Raw genomic sequence first — 20,333 nt, 5'->3', positions numbered from 1 at the left:
GCATCTTAGACAAAATGAAAAACCTAACAGAATTCTTAACGCAAACTAGATGGACATCTGAACAAGACTGGTATAACCCAGAACGGTAAGTTAGACAAAAAAGCCGAGGCGGCAACTAACAAACTGTGGCAGGAGGATGTTTTGGGATGTAGAACATTGCCGTAGAAGAACTTCAACTGAAACTGGGCTTAGTAATCAAGTTTCTTGATGACTCACCAGTGTGCTATAGCTAGCCGTAGAAGACTTCAACCGAAACTGGGCCTAGTAATCAAGTTTCTTGACGACTCACCAGTGTGCTATAGCTAGCCGTAGAAGAACTTCCACCGACTCTGGGCCTAGTAATCAAGTTTCTTGACGACTCACCAGTGTGCTATAGCTAGCCGTAGAAGACTTCAACCGAAACTGGGCCTAGTAATCAAGTTTCTGGATGACTCACCAGTGTGCTATAGGTAGCCGTAGAAGAACTTCAACCGAAACTGGGCCTAGTAATCAAGTTTCTTGACGACTCACCAGTGTGCTATAGGTAGCCGTAGAAGAACTTCAACCGAAACTGGGCCTAGTAATCAAGTTTCTTGACGACTCACCAGTGTACTATAGCTAGCCGTAGAAGAACTTCCACCGACACTGGGCCTAGTAATCAAGTTTCTTGACGACTCACCAGTGTGCTATAGCTAGCCGTAGAAGAACTTCAACCGAAACTGGGCCTAGTAATCAAGTTTCTTGACGACTCACCAGTGTGCTATAGCTAGCCGTAGAAGACTTCAACCGAAACTGGGCCTAGTAATCAAGTTTCTTGATGACTCACCAGTGTGCTATAGGTACATAACTTGGGATACAATAGCTCTCAAAGGGCACAGTATATTACACACCCCGAACATTACGTCGTACATTTTAAAATATTGATAGCACAGTGCACATAAATATTGTATTATTTAACAGCTATAATTATTTGAAATCTCGCTATCCTTTACAGAAAAAATTAGTCAGATTGCCATTATATAGGAATCTCCCTTTCTTTTTTCAAATTTAATTTTTGAAAACATTATTGCGCATGATACAAATGCACACTAATGCTTGGCTGTAAAAAGAAGACGCAGAAATGACATCACGTAAAGAATATGTAAATAAGAAGGTATCGAACAGCGAAGTTTTATTAGAACGGACCGTGGACATCAGAAACAAAAACAATAGACGTCTTGCCAAGCATTCGAAATATTTGGAGGAAGGTCGTAAATATTGTTGTTTTTGTGTCCTATGAACACACTAGTAAAAAAATAAGTACAAACATCTCGATGTCAACTTGGTATAAGCAGAAAAACAATAAGATGTGCTAGATAGATCAGAGTGACTTTATGTTTAGCTTTAAAATCTAGGTGGAGGCCACTGATGATGTCAACAGTAAGCATCTAGAATTACTTATGGTTTGTCCAAATCTATATTTATGGGTAGGTTCCAAACGTACCACAGGGCACCGGAAATCATCTCAGTCATAGAGTATGTGTTGTGTAGTTGGCCCCTTTTAGTAGTCAAAATAGGTTGCTCATGACCATAGAGCGATCATACTGTCAGGGTGGATAACCTCGACGGAAATCAGCCGTTTGAGCCCCGAATTGGCACAATTGCAGATGCACCGGCAAGGAAAATTCATTTTCTATCAATTTTACAACTTCAGTTGGGGAGGGGGCACTCACAGGGCATGGTCATCATGTCATCCTGCAGTTAATCGTCCTACAGTTTTTAACAGCTCAGAAAACCAAAGACAGGCCAGATTAGTTTTTCATTTTTATAAGATAGCATAAACGACCTCTGAGTGTTAAAACTACTTATAATTGCACGAAAGTCGTGCATTTGTTAACTTCTCCCCCCACACGCAATCTTATTTTCTTTCTAAGATTGTTTTCATTTTATGATATCAGTTTAAGTTCAATTTTTTTATTGCTTACATATCTCCGAAACGCCAAATATTAACCTTTAAAAGAAAGAAAATAAGGGCTTGATTCTGACAAAAATATGGGAGACGTAGGCGTAAGAACATTAGCTGATAAATTAAAACAGTAGCAAAACGCTAGGCGATAAACTTTAAAAAAATGTAAGAAGTCATTGAAAATTGAAGTTACTAGATCTAGAATTTCATCGTCATCCAACCTATCTGATGGCGGATTGGAATATAAAAAATTTCGCAACTCATGGTAACCTTAGTAATTTATTCTAAACGTACCTCGTAGTCGTTAAGAACGCTACAGTTTGACCGGCACGCAAAACCCAAAATGGTTTCGACTGGTACGTGACTTATTCTAACTTCATAAAGTTTGTAATTTGATGTTATTACGCAACTGTAACTACTACAGGTTATGTCAGTTCAATATCGGACCATACACTGGCGAACCATATGCCATGACGGATATTAAACAAAAATATACACCTTGTTGTAAGCTGTAATAAAGTAAAAACGATTCAATTAATACCTGGCGACGACGTGCCTCCTTCTTCAGAACCTTGGGGTGAACCAATGGCCGAACCCTGGCTGAGGCCGAGTCCCAGCTGCTCAGCGACCTCGCTGTGGTCTTGCTGGTGGACGTAGTCAAAAACGCTACTCCCTGTCATTTCAACCTGAAAAAACATTTCCAAGGGCTATTAGTGTTATGAACAATTATTTTATTTCCTAGCAGCGTTGATCTGTAGTGACTCAATAATTCCGGATACTGATCACTATATAAACTCGCTAGATAACTACATTTGGGATATGACAATAGATAGCCATCCATTTTAGGGGAAATTTCATTTTCTATCGATGTCTACCGTTAAAACAGTCAGGGATGGTAAAAAATTATATTTTTTAAATTGAGTTAAAGTGATGTAACCAATTACTGTAAATATTTCATAAATGTCTATTGATGACGTCGAAATAACCCTAAAAAGACACTTGAGTGGTTATACGCTTAAGAAGTGACGTTTTTTGATCAAACTGATGACAAAAGTGCGGCCATTAGCAGGCAAAGAGAGTAATTTCTCAATTATGTCCTTGACAGCCCATTTCTCCTTGCATTGGTAGTAACCCCCCATTTATTTTCAATTAGGTTACTTAGTATTTTGAAATAGAATATATCGATTTCCTTATTTTAAATTGTAGCACCTATTTTTCTGTGTGTATCTAAAAACTACGATTTTTAAAAATGATATTTGGTTTTGGTTTCAGATCTCTATCTCAATTTTTCACAGTTATACAATTAAAACATTAAAAGAGGTCGGGAAGTAGGTTTTTAGTTTGATTAATTAAATTATTATTTGATTACTTTTATTTTGATGTTAATTGTGCTCAAATGTCCACCTGCTTGAAAAAACCGCTCTTTTGTACCACTCAGTCGTAACTGGTTGGGCAATTGATCATCTGTCTATTGTCACCGACCGGCACGCTACATTACATATTCCTTCCAGCAGTTCTTGTCAGCTAGTTTTAGGGGATAAATCGCCATAAATCCGATTTTTTAGGTACACCCAAAGGAAAAATCCAAGGGCGTCAAATCGGTGACCTAGTCATTCATGTGGACCTCCTTTTCTAAACCGACGATTTCTAAACTTCTTGATGAAAATTCGTATCACATCATTTGTGTCATAAGACGGGCAACCGTTGAAAAGAGCACATCTTCCAACAAGCAATTCGTGAAGAAGTTTCGTAAAAAATTAAATAACCATCTGTTTAAGTCCATTAGATTAGTGATGGTGTGCAGAAGAATAGCAGGAAGAAACTGGGGATGTAGGCCAGAAACCCTGTTAGGATGTACACCATAATAGTAAGACCTTTACTTACATACGGAGCTATAGCCTGGGCTGAAAAAGCAGAACAAATAACCAAAAGAAAAGAACTCACAATAATACAGAGACTTGCATGCATTGCATAACGGGAGCAATGAGAACATGTCCTACAATTAGCATGGAAAAGATATTAGGACTAATCCCTCTACATCACATGGTAGAAAGGACAGCACAGAAAACCATAATCAACTTTATCAGAGAGAAACCTCCAACAGGAATAAAACTGAAATGGAGAGACAGAAACAAACCGTGAAAAAACCATCCATCACTCATGGCTCCAAGAGACGACGTGAACAGGATGTTTGAATTTAACCAAAAATTCCGAATACATCTGGGTTCCAAAAAGGAATGGGAAAGAAAGGGAAATAACTCCTTTAAAAATGGCACCATCCTCTGGTACACAGATGGATCTAGAACACAAGTAGGTACGGGGGCAGGAGTATTTGGACCCGGAACCAAATACTCAGAACCCATGGGAAAACAGACCAGTATCATCCAAGCTGAGATTCACGCAATTGAAAGATGTATCCAATTCAATCTAAGTAAAGGACACAACAACAAGAATATAGCTATCATGTCAGATAGTCAAGCAGCCATCAAAGCAGTAAGCTCAAGTATCATTAGTTCAAGGATGGTGCTGAACTGCAAAAACAAATTAAACACACTAGGTAAGCAGAATAAAGTCAGCCTCTGCTGGGTCCCAGGACACATGGGAGTAGAAGGCAATAAAGGGGCTGCCACACCGCTGATAGGACCCGAACCCTTCTGTGCCATAGGAATCCACACTATTAACGAATATCTCAGACAGAAGGACAAAAAGAAAATGAAGGAACAATGGAATTCACTCATTGGACATAGACAATCCAAGAATCTTCTAACCAATTTTTGCAAGAAAGAAATCACAGAATGTGTCAAAGGAAGCAGGAACAGACTGCGAATCCTAACAGGATTCCTAACAGGACACTGTAGATTAAATGGACACCTAAAGAAAATTGGAACAATCCAAGATGGCACATGTAGATTCTGCAAGGAAGCAGGAGAGACACCAACACACTTACTAACAAACTGCGGAGCTACATTAGCCCGCAGGAGGAAATGTTTTGGGATATAAAATGTGACCATAGAAGAGCTTCAACCATTAAAACCGGGCCTATTAATCAAGTTTCTTGATGAAGTAGGACTCACCGATGTGCTTTAGGTAGAGAACGGGGGATACAATAGCTCTCAAAGGGCGCAGTATACCATACCCTGAAAAATTACATCTATATCTAAGTCCATTAGATTTCGTGGTCAGAAATGACTTTTTGATATTAATTAATCTTTACGTAAGGTATTGGTTGAAATGAAAAAATCAGTGTCACGAGCGGGATACGAACTCACGACCTTCGGCAAAATACACTGCTGCTCGACCACTTGAGCTATCGTGACTTCAATCTACTCGGACACCAACTTCCCATCTCAACCACACCTTTTCAATTTGCCCTCCTTTTTGCCATTTTTCATGTCGTGTAATCAGGATTCGATTCTCGGCGACAAATGAATAGTAAGGAAGGACTTTGAAAGGTAGGTTGAGATGGGGAGTTGGTGTCCAAATGGATCGAAATCACGATTGCTCAAGTGGTTAGAGCAGCGGCGTATTGAGCCGAAGGTCGTGGGTTCGAACCCCCCTCGTGACACTAGCTTTTTCATTTCAACCAATACCTTACATAAACATCTGTTTAAGGTTTAAAGTGTAAACTACCTGGTGTGTCTGATGTATAACATGAGGGTTTTCACCCGATCAAGTTCTAAAGTTCCAGTGATTTATTTACTATTCCAATGTTTGTAAATATGGAATGGTCTGTCCACAAACAATTGGATTAAAAATCGGGATGTCCGTTTAAAACGATATGGATGGAGGTCTAGAATCTTAACCATCTCTCTTCATCCACATGGCGCTGAACCTAGGTGCACTCGGTACGGTAGCGGAAGGACTCGCTATACAGTGATTTTGCTGAAATTCGATGCTTAGTTGCAAGGATTTGTATACTATATACAATAAAATTTTCAATTCAAATGCGCTCCCTGATCGAACACTTTTTACTATCCCAGAGATAAAGTGGATCGATGGTCGCTGACAATTCGAAAATTTCTGTTGGTACAATGCGATATCTCTGCGCATTTCACTGCCAACAAAACACTTAAACAGCAGTTTTTCTCAGACCGAAAATTTTCCTCCCAGCATATTTAAAGTTAAAAAGAAAAAGTGCCAGATAAACTAGAGAGACTTAAAAGGAATAACTAAATCGATTGAACAAGTCTCTCATTAGTAATTTTATATCCAAAATAAAACTGCAGTTTATGGTTTTATTATTAAAAAACTCCGTGAATAATTGACATAGGGACTAAAAAATAATCACTCCAATTGGAAATAAGTAAGTTGAGTTCGATATCCAGACAGACTAATAATATAGAAAAACACAAGGTTGAAAATAAAGGAGGGATACCATTTGGAATTTTTTTGTACAAAAAGCAAAAATGTTAAGGGGGTCTCACATTGGTGGGATACCGACATCTTGTTTGAATTGTTTCATGTCTGACGACCACATGGACGCTAAAACTATTCTTTTGATGATAGTTTTAACTTAGGTTATAGATTTTAGTCCTGATAAAGGCATTAAATAGGGCGGAAGCTTGAGTGCAATTTTTGAGTTTTTCTTTATGGGCCTCTTAATTTCTTCAACCAAACTGACAGGCTTTGTTGTAATAGTGTTTCGGTATGGTTATCAGCTGTGGTGGTGTTGATCAGTTGATGACAATGTTATTCCTAGGCTGGTTTTGTTAATCGTACATTTAAGGCGTTTCTTGCGTGAAAACTACCCTTAATGGACTCAACAGTTTTCCCTCATTGGTCGGACTCCCGCTGACAGACGGCAAATCGGTTTCTGCCCAATTCCGAGAGATAATTTTTATCGGGGTGTTTTCTCCGGCGCATTCCTTCACACGCTCGTCCCTGGCTTTCCCTGGCAGGGAGCCAATGTTCGAAGTGGGCAACAATAAGACATCGGGACGGCCCTGCCATGACAAACAGGCTGCCGATGAGCGGGGGTGGGCAGGAGGAAGGGGCCCTGTTTAGGAAAGCGGGGCACGACGGAGACATCAGCTATGCATGGTTATGAGCTGCTCGGACTGAATAGGCAAAGAAGTCGGCTCCTCGACGGGGCAACGTACCTGGCACTGCCCGACTTCCTGCCGGTGACATCCCTTCGGGAAAAAGGGTTCCCGATTTTATATTTACGCGCCGTTTCCGGGCACGTAGGGTGTCCACTGTAGTTTATTATAATGTCGTTACCTCTTTTTAAACTCTTTCCTACGACCCGGTGATTATCACCTCTTCGCCTACATCCTAAATTGACTGAGCCCACATCGAAAAAGACAATGGTTCCTTGATACAACAGTCCTTCCGTCAATAATTGCTTTATTGTCATTCCCCAATACAATTTCTGTAGAACTTACTTGAAAGTGAAACCCAGATTCATTGATGTCTCCCTTATGAAAAATCCTAAAGTTGAGTACAAAGTGGTGTACATAATTTTTTTGGCAATATCACTTTTTTTTCAATCCAACGAAAAAGCCCTGGAATCTTTGAGAGCACCACGTTTAGAGGTTAAAACTGAATATGTTAAAAAAAGATATTTCAGCATTTTTGAGGTTGTGTGTGCCTCCCTGAGTTTCTATTTTAACCTATTTATGGTCACCTCTTCTTTTGTTAAATAATAACGAACAAAACTAACCCTAATCAAACCTGAGTGTTTTGAGAAAAATGAAACTTAAGAACTGTTTATTATTAAGTATATGTCAATAAAATCATCTTGGAGTGTTTAATCACAATTTTGGCTAGAGTCACTTTGATTTCAAACAAAGTTTTGTGCTTTTCCAACAATACTTTGTAAACCGTTACATTGTAATTGCAAGTGTATGAAGATACTTGTTACTTCGTCAAGATCAGCCTAAATAGCAATAAAATAGCGGAAAGAGATCGTGCAGGCCGACCGAGTTGAGTAATAGAAGAGATAATACGTCAATACGGTGTCGTCCTGGTCCCATCGTGCGGATATGACAGTCGGTTATTGAACAACAGCGTATGTCCTATTGTTTTAAATAGGTCCCTCGGGAGAAAGCGGGGTTGGTGCTGCGTGTGCGGGGGCGGGAGGGTGCTACGTGCCCTTCTGGGGGCGGATTCCCGTCACGTCGGAGGCGGGCGCGTGAGCCGCCTCCCAAACCGGGTCCACACCCACCCCCAATCAATACGGGGTAGGTGCGCACCCCGGGGTAGAACTCGGCTCTTTACACTCGGAAATCACCCCCGCCCCCGGCCCGGCATCCGCGGGATCTAATAACCGTTCCGTTTCTCTTACCGGTTGCTGAGAAACCGGAGTAGCGCTCTCTCATCTTCGAACTTCCATAACAAAACCTGTCCCAGGGTGGGCGGTATAGCAAATATCTTGAATTGAGTTTTCATTTATATAGGTTAAACAAATTTGCACTTGCAGATCGAGGGGTAATAAAATTGATTTCTAATTTAGGAATTCACTATAAAATCTGGCGATCTCATCAAAAATCGTTTCCAAGAGGTGATTCTATTCCGATTTCAAGCTAACACGCACAAGTAAGGAAAGCACAGTTTTGACCCATACCCAAGCATTAATATTAATGAATGCTAACCGGACTATTATAGACTTTCTATATATAAATAAAAGGTTTATGGACGTTGAGCAGGACAGCTGAGGTCATCGCCAGTCCTCTGCATGTTTTCCTTCTTTTTCTGTACTTTCGGGCGAATTTTATTTAAACTACAGCCATTCGAGTGTCTCGATCTGATTACTGATTTTCTACTTTTATATCTATACTAGGGGTATTCACGATGTTTGTAAGATGTTAACCAGTGTTAACTAAAATAGAAAAATATCCAATAAGATCGTGAACGCCCTCTTCTCTTGTAAGCACTGAAAAGAAAAAAGGCGTCATAACAGGACTAATTTGCACCTTCCCCTTCACTATTTGCTAATGTCTAATAGTAATTAGATCATTTTTATATTGGCATTGTTGGTGGAAATCAAAACCTCTTTAGTTATTGGAACAGAGAGTATATAGTGCACAGAATATCAGTTTACAGGTCAATTTCGAAAATAGGGGTATACACGATGTTTGGAAGATGTTAACTCGAATAGAGAAAGGTCCATTAAGTCGTGAATGCTCCCTTCTTTCCTTAGCATGTTAAACGTTAATTTTTCCGCAATGCTGCTTGTGGCGATTGGTAGAACCAAAAATAAAGCTATAACAGTCCTTGAAGGCTTGCTGTTGTTTGTTTTGGTTTTCTTTCGTGTTAAATTGTAAGATGCCAAAAGTTAATAAAAAAGGAAAATTAATCAACATTTTCATTCAAAATGCTATCTATGCACTCGAAAAGTACTAACAAATGACACGCTTCAATTCGTGCCGACATACCTAACCTATACCCTAACGTCTAACAGCCTACAACTTGGGCTATTGGATAGGGGATACATCTATTATGAATGAAAATACAAATACAGATCAGAAATTAACAAAAGAAATGTTTTGGTCTGATTTAATTAATGCTTATTTAAGAATAAAAATATATGTAAACAAAAAAACAGCTGTTAAATTCATGGCTGCCATGTTGGTTACTTACGCCCTAACGGATAGAAATGATACTACATTTTCGATCTAACATTAGCCGATTCTTACAATTCTACGTCATCATTTTTCTCGATCTAACAGGACCTAACAGACTTAACAGGGGTAACACAAAGATCGTGAATACCCCTACTTTGTCGACATCCTAAAATGCTCACCACCATAAACAAAGATGAGAGATCACATTCAATCCCCCATAGTACTCGATATTCGGGGTTGAACCCACTCCATTCTCGCTAATAATTTACCTTTTACTCTCCAGACGTCATACACTCAGCCCTGAGTACTCGTATAGACGTACTATTTCTTTGCTATTGATTCTAAAAGATTTATCTTGTTCTTATCCTCTTACATTGAAGCTAGATTAAAGCTTTTAAAAACAGTAAAACATTACCATTAATGAGCATATTTTTAAACCTTAATATTAAATTTGTTTAAATATTTTAAGATTTTGCCCAGGCGAAGATAAAAAATTCAAAAAATTTGCATTGAAGAAGCTCTAGATGAGCCAAAGAGATTTCAGCACTGTCTTAGGGAGGCGAGGATTGTTTAATTAAATTTACAAAAGCAACGCTTGGCTTTCAACCCGCCGGTTTTTATAAAGTTGATAATTGCCGAGGGTAGGCACTTTTTCTTTATTTTTTTATTTTTGGAAAGGGCGAACAATTTCAGGGATTCCGGGCACGGAGGGGCCGACCTTTGTGAATGGCTAAGGAGCCACAGACTCATGATGTATTCAATGAACGGCCGCCCGCGGAGTTATAATATCTTTATTTCACCTTTCCCGCCGGGGACGGTTTCGAAGAAGACCTTAGAAATTGCTTGTTTAAAACCGAAAAAAAATCGGATTGTTTATTCATGCGGCGGGAGTAGCCGGCATCAGCCACTTCCGACAGCTTTATTAAAACCGGCTTAGAGATCAGTTTTAGATAATAGACTTCTCTGAAAAAGCCATCTTCTTTTTCCTCTCTAAGATGAATTGGCTTGATTTTGGTCAGTGAGCGACCAGCCGAGAACGCCTCGCGATCGAATTAAAACGGGCTTGGTACTAACCCTTGTGTAACGTCTCATTTTCATCTCGATGTCAGCATACCATAGAAAATACACAACCAAATAAATTCTCGCTTAAAAAACGACAATATTTATAAATATATATTTTTTAAATAGGATTTTTTTATTTAACCCAGAATGGATGCTATATTGTTCTTTTTTTATTGATAATATAATAAATATTTCCCCTTTTATTGTTGTTGTATGTAATTCCAAATGTAATTATCTCAACTAAAAATCTTAATTAATTGTTGTATGTAATATTAATTTTATATTTTCATTGGATTTCACAAAATTATTTGTTTTTATCTGAGGCATGTTCTTTTTTCAATGTTTTTATTTTTGTTTTACATAAACGCTCTTTCTATTGCTGCGATCTTTATTCAATAATCAAAAAATCTAACCAAATTTTGCTTTGATTAACTACCAGTTTCTTCATCATTTTGTTTCTATTTTTTCAAGAGATGGGGAATAAATAACATTTTTTTTAGCTTTTTAAGGCAATTAATATACCCAGCAATTAATATATATATATATATACACATACACATATGTCTACAAATTGACATAATTAAGTTTTTAATGAGGTTTTTAAATTTATGTGAAGATCAACTCAGTCCCAACATTGCGAAGTTCTGTGATCATATTTAAGATTGTTTTGCCCTGAAGATGATCTCAAAATATGTCGAAAGCTTGGCAGTAAGAGTGAATTATTTTCTTCATTAACACCAAAAATGCAGATTATTCGTGAGTTAAAAACTGGTCTATCCGTCCAAAACTATTTTGCATAATATGCCATATCCAGAGGGAGATTTCAAAATTTGGAGCATATTGCTCTTATATAACAATTTTTTTGCCATTTGCAGCTTACGATCGATCAGAAAATGCAAGTATTTTATTGCATGATAATACAACAGCCAATGATTTGTTCGCTTTTTAAGGCACCAGCCTATCATTAATTGCCTTTAAATATATAAAAGTTTAAATTAATTGTTTTGTATGTGAGTAATTTTGATTTTTGACGGTTTCCTTAAGGAATTTCTTCGATCAAAGCATGGGTAGTGTTAGAAGTAACATCACTGGTCCTTTAATTTACGACTTTAATTTTGGTAAATTCCTGCCGATTTATGTTGAAAATATGACATTTTTGTTTAGTAAATAAATTATTCTTAGATTCACTGTTTTCGTGGTCCGCGTGGCCAATTAATACAAGACAATTAATTAAGGTTTTTAGTTGAGATGAAAAAAAGTTAATGGCACGAGAGGGATTCGAACCTTCGGCTAGATACGCCGCTGCTCTACCACCTGAGCTATCGAGACCTCGATCCACTCGGACATCAACTCCCCATCTCAACTCATAAGGTGGGGTTACCCTGAAGATGATCTCAATAAAGGTCGAAACGTTGGCACGATAAACACAATGTTTTTCTGAAACCTACATCACACCAGACCGCATCTCACGATTTCTTTCAGTTAATTAATCTTTATGTAAGGTATTGGTTGAATGAAAAAGTTAGTGTCACGAGCGGGATTCGAACCCACGAACCCTCGAAGCCACGATAGCTCAAGTGGATAGAGGAGCGTCGTATCGAGCCGAAGGTCGTGGGTTCGAATCCCGCTCGTGGCAGTAACTTTTTATTTCAACCGATATCTTACATATTATCCTTAGAGTAAAATTAAAAGTCTTTTGAAGGTTATTGCTGCAGGATTTATTTTATATCTGTATCGGTTAATTAAACTAATTTTAAGTTATAAATGAGTAAATTTACCTGTGAAAGACCAAGGTAGATGGAGACTGTCTCCGAGATGTACAAAAACCTCCCGTCCGCTCCAAGGGCGAAGGCGAATCCGTCCAATGACTGAAAACAACAAGAGATCAAGAAAAATGAATAAATGTTATTAAATCCTATGCCGTTTGCCGAAATGGTCTTTTTTCTCCCACTGGGGTGAGGTTCTATGGAATCGAATGCCGAGACAAAGATTCGTATGCAGATGGGAACACAATTTCCAACGAAATCATGGAGAAAAAAACCTTTCGTTGGATACGCAATGCATTTTTGACACAATGGAAACATATTCATATTGAAATCCAATCATAATCTTTTTATGCTTGACTGGCAAATCATACATTTCAATTTTTTGTCTATTGACTTCTTATATCAGAAATAATTTAATATTTCTACTTTTCAGTTGATTTTTATACTTAATAAATTTTTGTTAGCTTTATTGACTATATTCTCTCGTACATCAAGAATTTTTTAAAATTTGATTCTAATGTTTATAATTGAATTAGGTTGAACTTTTTTCCTTTAACATAAAACTTTTCTCGTCCAGTGGAGTTAATTTTTAGGATAGGGGATTTCTTATGCTCAATTACAGTCGGAAAAAGAAAAAGAAAATTAAATAACTGTTACTTTTACTCACCTGAAGGATGTGTGTTCCTTGGTGAAGCTCGAAAATGTCCTGGGCGATGTTGTTGGCCCCTCTCCCCCGAACACCGCCGGCTGCGAAAAAAGGTACCAATTATTAAACCGTCCTCCAAGACGCAGGGGTGCTAATATCGGGGGTGAAATATGTCTTAGCAACATGTGTTCCAACCCCAATACAGGAGATAACACGTACGGGGATTTATGGGCCGTCTGTTTTACCCCGGGAGCGCCTCCCAGGATCCCCCTCGCAGAGGAAACTTCGTTCGCAAGCTTTTTTCTCTATATTTTGGAGTGTTTCGAGATAAGAAACTGGGTCCGAATGTAACGGTATAAATAAAATAGAACGAAGCTCGACCAAACGGTGTTTTTTAAATTCATTCTTGAAGATCGAATTATCTTCCAACGATAAAATTTTATTTGGTTAAATTTAAAAAATGGAACCACAACATGACCAATTTCAAGAAACAGAAAAACACTTTTCTATATGTATTTAAATCTGATGCTATTTTCCTATTTATTAATAGATTATAGATAAATTAAATGTTGCATTAGATAGTCTATAATTTCTAACGAAATATTCTGGATCTACGAAAATGAGGAAATAATGAATATGCTTTTTATTATATTTTGCGAAGAACATATTATTACTAGCTCCCCATTAGATTTCTCTCTCCTCCCAATCTCTTTCTCCTTTTCTTTCTTTTTAACACTATATTAATATAGATCTTTATATCTATCCATCTTCATTTTGCCTTTGTTTGTCTCATTTTTCTTTGTGATTCTCACACACTCTTCTCTCTCTCTTTTTCTCTCCCTCTTCCTTTCTCCCCTTCTTTCTTTTTAACGCTTCTTTTTTTTCGATCTATCCATCTATCTAGGTGCTATCTTCTTCTTTTTCGCTTTGTTTGTCTAATTTTTCTTTCTAATTTTCCCACACTTCAGTCCCTTCCTTTTCTCTCTCTCTCTCTCTCTCTCTCTCTCTCTCTCTTTGTCTCCCTCTTCCTTTCTCCCCTTCTTTCTTTTTAACGCTATATATATTTTTTCGATCTATCCATCTATCTAGGTGCTATCTTCTTCTTTTTCCCTTTGTTTGTCTAATTTTTCTTTCTAATTTTCCCACACTTCAGTCCCTTCCTTTTCTCTCTCTCTCTCTCTCTCTCTCTCTCTCTCTCTCTCTCTCTGAATAAATAAATAATATAATTAATAATCTAATTTGTTCAGACAATTTTTAAAAATTAATTTTCCTTTATATTGTCCGGTAATGTAATAAAAATAACAATGACAAATGTGTGTTTTTTTTTTTGGTATATTTATATGAAACATTCTTTTAAGCTATTTTCTTACTTTACAATATTGTTTAATACTTAAGTACTTTTTTCCCTTGTTTTCTTATTTTTCCTTTTATATTATTATATTTTTATAGCGAAAATATCTATATTTAAACATTTTTTCGTAAAGAGGATTAATTCCGTAAAATATATTATTATTATTATTATTAATATATTCTCTATTCTCTTCTCTATCATCTCTCGTTCTCTCTCTCTCTTTCCATTTTAGTAAAATAATTGTCATACATTGTAATTTATGTAGATAAAGATTATCCTATGTAAATAAATCTCTTATTTTTGCTTTTATATTGTTATATTTTTTATAGTGAATATTTTCATATTTAAACATTTTTTTTTGTAAATTGGATTAATTCCGTAACTTATATTATTATTAATCATAATATATTCTCTATTATCTATGATCTTTTGCTCTCGCTCTCTCTCTCTCTCTCTCTCTCTCTCTCTCTATTTCTCCCTTTCTGTCTGGTTAACCCTATATATATATATATCTTTTTATCCATCCATCTATCTATATTTTATCTTCTTCTTTTTCTCTTTGTTTGTCTCATTTTTACTTTCTAATTCTCACACACTCTAGCCCCTTCCTATTTGTTCTCTCTCTCTCTCTCTCTCTCTCTCTCTCTCTCTCTCTCTCTCTCTCTCTCTCTCTCTCTCTCTATATATATATATATATATATATATATATATATACTTTTAATTTAATCTTTAATCTTTTGGTTCTCTTCTTTTTTTGTTCATTCACTCACTCTAATTTTACATACTTTATTATCCTATCTATAGATTCTCCCATCTTATCCTATCATGTTTATTTGATTCTCTCCTGTATGCGCTATTACATAAATTCCTTGTTTAACTAAATTTAACCCCTTTATTTAATGGCTATTCTATATTGTAATTTATTTTCCTCTTTCTTTCCACTATTTGGCATTTTTTTACTCCTCATTCTTTCATTTCTTCCTCCGACTTTTTTTTAGTTTTTTGTCTTCTAAATCCCTACGAATTCTCGTAGTATGCATACCCAAAACTAAGTCTATGCCATTCCTATCATCAGGATGAACGCGTCTAAACAAAGTTGATCAAAATCGGACCTGTAAATTCCGCTTTTACCTGTCACACATAAACAAACTTTCTTTATTAGTTATTTTTATATTATTATTTCTGAGGTCCCTTGTGATTTTATCGTCGTCCAGTATCTATATTGATTCGTTTGTCGGCTAGTTTATTTCCTTCGATCCCCCCATGTCCCGGATCACATAGTAGGGTCACTTGATTACTTTTACCCAGGAGTTAGCGATGTGTTAAGAACTTTCAAGCCATTCATCAAAGATATATACATATTTTATGGTGTTCAATTATATGACTTTCGTATAGGAAGATTGACATGACTGGAATTATATTATATGAAAGCTTCAATTTTAAGGTTTTTGTAAAATCTTAGAATTTCTATATAAATCTATATCTAACCAACTATATAAAATTAAATTTTTTTGTTAAATAATATTTCAAATATTTATATAGGATATTTAAAAAAAATCTGTCTTCATAAGAAAATAAATATAATTAATAAATCGCTGGAGTAAACAAGAGAAAGCTGGTTTTCAATTCGGGACGGGTTGTCTTCGGAGGGGGTTTTTCTTCGGAGATAAAGAAAAGGGGAATTGACCTCCGAGCAGCCCTTCGCGTACGTGCTTCCTCTCCTCCCAATACTCCAACTTAGTCAATTATTCCCTGCCACCTTCCTGATGCCTCGGAAAACCTTATTCTTTTACGGGTCCAATAAAACTACGCCGTTTGTCCGATTCGGGGTTGAGCTAAGGCGACGTGAAAAACCTCTTCCGCATTTTCATTAAGGGCGGAAATATAAACAGATCCACCCTTCGGGTTTCCGGTATTTACAAAACGGATCCCTCGCCGGGGCTGTCTTCAATTATGTCGATACGAGGCTTATCGATACGTCCCTTGGGTTCATTTCGACCACATAAAATAAAATGGATATAAACGCGAGTCCGTTCATACCAGATACTTAAGCATGCCTGATATAATATATACATTAAGAATATTCCTTTGATTCAAGACGGTGCAATCTTACTTTTTTCATTAGATTTCGTGGTCCGATTGACCAAATAACCTCTTTCAATTGATTAATCTTTATGTAAGGTATTGGTTGAGATAAAAAAGTCAGTGTCATGAGCGGGATTCGAACCCAAGACCTTCGGCTAAATACACTTCTCAGTGGTAGAGCAGCGGCGTATTGACTTTTTTTTATCTCAACCAATACCTTACATAAGGATTAATTAATTGAATTATGAATAATGTGATAATCTCATTAAATTCTTTTCTAAAAGTTTTTTTTAAAGCTTGAAATAATTAGGCCAGTCACTTAGTTTTGGAAGATTTTGGAACGAGCTTAGGTCATTTTTAACCAGTTAGTTTATTTCTACGTTGGATAAAATTTCAGGATACTTAAGGCAAAGCTGTTCAGAATTTGTTACTTTTTTATGGTGTATTTGGCAAAAAAAAAAAAAAAATCAAGAACACAAAGCCCTAATAAACAGCTGCCATGTCAGATAGCTAATTAGACACCAGAGCACAAAACTCATAAATAGCTCTACGAATAAATTAAATAATTTTGGCAAAACAGTTTTCGTTGATTGGATCCCAAGACATGCAGGAGTGGAGGGTAGCGAAGAAGCAGATGTCACCACTGACAGGGCCTAGAGGCATCACAAGAACTAACAATAATAAACATACAACATGAGAAGTGTACTAGTAGAACAGCGGCGTATTTAGCCGAAGGTCGTGGGTTCGAATCCCGCTCGTGACACTGGCATTTTTATCCCAACCAATACCTTACATAAAGATTAATTAATTCAAAGATGTTATTTGGACAATCGGACCACGAAATCTAATGGAAATATTCATAATGTGATTTAATATTGATGAGATGACCAAGTTCCTAAATCATCAAATATTAAATGCTCCTTAGGAAGAAATAGACAATTAAGGCTAATTAATTACTCCCGAATTATTAGAAAGAAAAAATACAAAATACTTATCAATTTATATTTAACCAAATTTGAAGCTATTAATAACTCATGTTAGCATTATTAATTCAATTTCTATTTATTGTGATATAAATGCTTATTAAAAACTATGAGAATTGTAAAATTTTAACAAATGAAACCACAACAACCATAAAATATGTTTCACCTATATTTGAAATAAATATTCAATATATAACCTAAAGAATCTGTTAAGGTAGATTATATGAGATCATATCTCTTTTATCTCCATAATTTGCATTAAATTTCGTTTAAAGTTACTAAACTAAAGATAGATTTTCCTAGGAACTTCTAAAACGAAAGCTCCCTTTTACTAAAATAAGTGTGTATTTTGAAGGTTTTTCAAAATTACTCACTAATAACTTCAGCTATCGCGATTTCGATCCAGCTATCAACTTCCCATCTCAACCCCACCTTTTGAATTTTTCCTCATTTTTGCCATTTTTCTTTTATCTCAACCAATACCTTACATAAAGATTAACAATTGAAAGAGGTTATTTGGTCAATCGGAAAACGAAATCTAATGGATTTAATAAGCAAAATGAAGTATATCTTCACGAAAGCTCTCCGTGGCCATTTCATTTGTCGCCGAGAATCGAATAGATTACACGACATTTGAAAAAAGAAATATTATTTGTTAACACCACAACACTGTGAGTCTTAGAGGACTACATAGGAAAAACAAAATTATTTTTATTTGGGGGCACACTCCACTATCCAACAATGCTTCAGAGTAGTCGACACCATCTCATAGGCCCTACAAAAAAAGGAGTATTGCCTGGGCGCGTTCTTTGACATAGCACAGGCTTACGACAGGGTCTGGCATCCAGGCATACTTTTTAAACTTAAGCGCTTCCTACCTCCATTATTACCTTTTAATGAAATCCTACCTAACTGATCGCTGTTTCAGAGTGAGAAGCGGCAATGAATACTCGGAAGTCAAACAGAAACAGGCCGGTATACCGCAAGGGAGTATCCTTGGTCCTGTCCTATATATCATTTATACTGCTCACCTACCAACACATCCTGACACTATTATCACCATCTACGCGGACGACACCGCAATCCTATCCTATAATTCGAATCCTGTCCAAGCTACCTCCAACATCCAGGAACACCTTGAGCTTATCGAAGACTGGTGTAAAAAATGGAGGACAAGACTGAACGAAGAAAAATGCACTCAGTGTACTTTTACGCTGAAAAAGCAGTCTTGCCCTCCATTGTACATCAACAACAAAGAGATACCAGTTTCCACTCAAGTCAAATACCTGGGACTATATCTCGACAGCAGACTGACGTGGAATCCCCACACAAGACTTAAAAAACAGCAACTTAATATAAGACTTGGACTACTACGAAGACTTTTACAATTAAGGCAAAACTAATACTACACAAGACTTTACTAAGACCAATACGGACATACGGAGTAGAACTGTGGGGCACTGCCAAGCCTTCCAATATCCAGCGCATCCAGTCCTTCCAATCGAAAGTCCTTAGACAAATTGTCAAAGCGCCTTATTATGTCACTAACCTCACTATCCACAAATACCTCAACATTCCATTTGCCAACGAACTAATCCAGTCCAGATTGCAAACATACCATACCAAACTTTCGAACCATCCTAACCATACTGCTCGAGCCGTATCCACTCATTCCCATCCTGACAACCCACCATGTCGCCTCAACCGACGATGGCCTCGGGACCTCCTTGATTCCTAGTCATACACAATGAGTGCCAGCAATGGCTGGCTCCTCAAAGCATGTGTTCTACCGGTGCAGTGCTGTGCTGTGTAATTTATCATTCATGTGTACATATTTGTATAGTATACAATTCTGTGTAGGTAAAAAATAAATTTAAAAAAAAATTGGGGGCAGTGTTATACCTAAAGGGTCATTCAGTACTCATACGACAAAGTTCGTCAAGTTTTTCTATACCTCAAATGCAGCCAAAAAAGAAAACAAAAAAAGTTGCTACGAAGCGTAGTGCGATCAACTTTTTTTTCAAGTATCTACGGTTTACGTAAAAAAATCTACACGTAGTTCTTGAACTATTCATTTTTGACAAAACCGAAAAGAGCGTTGAATAGAGCTTTAAATTTCTTTTAAGAAGACACCCTAGTAGAATTTCCCATTTAATTTTTGGTAAAAAAAAACACTAAATATTTCAAAAACTGCTAGACTAAAATTGGTATCACGTTCATCAGGCGCAGCACTACTGTCGGCGCAAGCATTCACGAAATCAGCGTCAGTGAAATCCCCAATGGTCAGCACTTCATCCTCATTGATACAAAATCTAGGACGTTGTCGGACATGGAGTGTAACGCAGGCATCCAATCTTCCTCAAGACTTGTGACCAAATCTTCATGTTCTTCGGCGATGCCATTCTGAAAACCGTCTCGTGACAGAAACGGTCACCTTCCTGGGGATTTCACTTCAGGAGGTTAGTATTTCTTACTTATCTAGGATTTAAGCCCCAAAAGAGTGACGCGACTACAACACTTCTATCACTTATCAAGGATTTCTTACTAATCCATGCCCCACTTATCCAGGTTTGACTAGACAAATTTATTGGGTCCTCCGTAAGTATTCGTAAATTTTTACACAGGATTACTCGACAAAGATAATTGTGTGGTTCGAGCCGTGGTTTTTTCTCCACTCTTTTCCAGATATTCAACATTTTAGGTTTTTTCAACTAACTAGGTTTTCATCATAAATCTACTCGACGCACTTGAACTATTCATTTTGGTAGAAATAAAAATAAAAAAGAAATAAATCGAAAATAGCGTTAAATTTTCTTTACGAAGTACCCACCAAGAATACTAAATCTTTCAAAAATTGCTAAATTTAAAATTTGTAAAAAAGTGTGGTGATTATTGACCGTTAATCGATATTTATTTAGAAATCGTGAGATGCGGTCTGGTGTGATGTAGGT

General features: G+C 36.8%; 1 protein-coding gene across 1 annotated transcript in view; it reads right to left on the bottom strand.

Annotated features, from left to right (window-relative positions):
- Window positions 1-20,333, bottom strand: part of LOC106666335 (protein trachealess) — a 73,938-nt gene that overhangs the window by 15,809 nt on the left and 37,796 nt on the right. Inside the window, exons 3-5 of the mRNA XM_014393440.2 lie at window positions 12,985-13,064; window positions 12,330-12,419; window positions 2,466-2,610 (exon numbers count right to left, since the gene is read on the bottom strand). Of these exons, the coding sequence (XP_014248926.1) occupies window positions 2,466-2,610; window positions 12,330-12,419; window positions 12,985-13,064 (315 nt within the window). The remainder of the gene's footprint in view (window positions 1-2,465; window positions 2,611-12,329; window positions 12,420-12,984; window positions 13,065-20,333) is intronic.

The sequence above is a fragment of the Cimex lectularius genome, unplaced genomic scaffold, assembly GCF_000648675.2.
Source record: "Cimex lectularius strain Harlan isolate CLEC.00 unplaced genomic scaffold, Clec_2.1 scaffold62, whole genome shotgun sequence".
In the NCBI taxonomy this organism is placed as follows: Eukaryota; Metazoa; Arthropoda; class Insecta; order Hemiptera; family Cimicidae; genus Cimex; species Cimex lectularius.
Note: the sequence above shows the minus strand (reverse complement) of the source record. Positions and strands in the feature narration are given on the sequence as shown.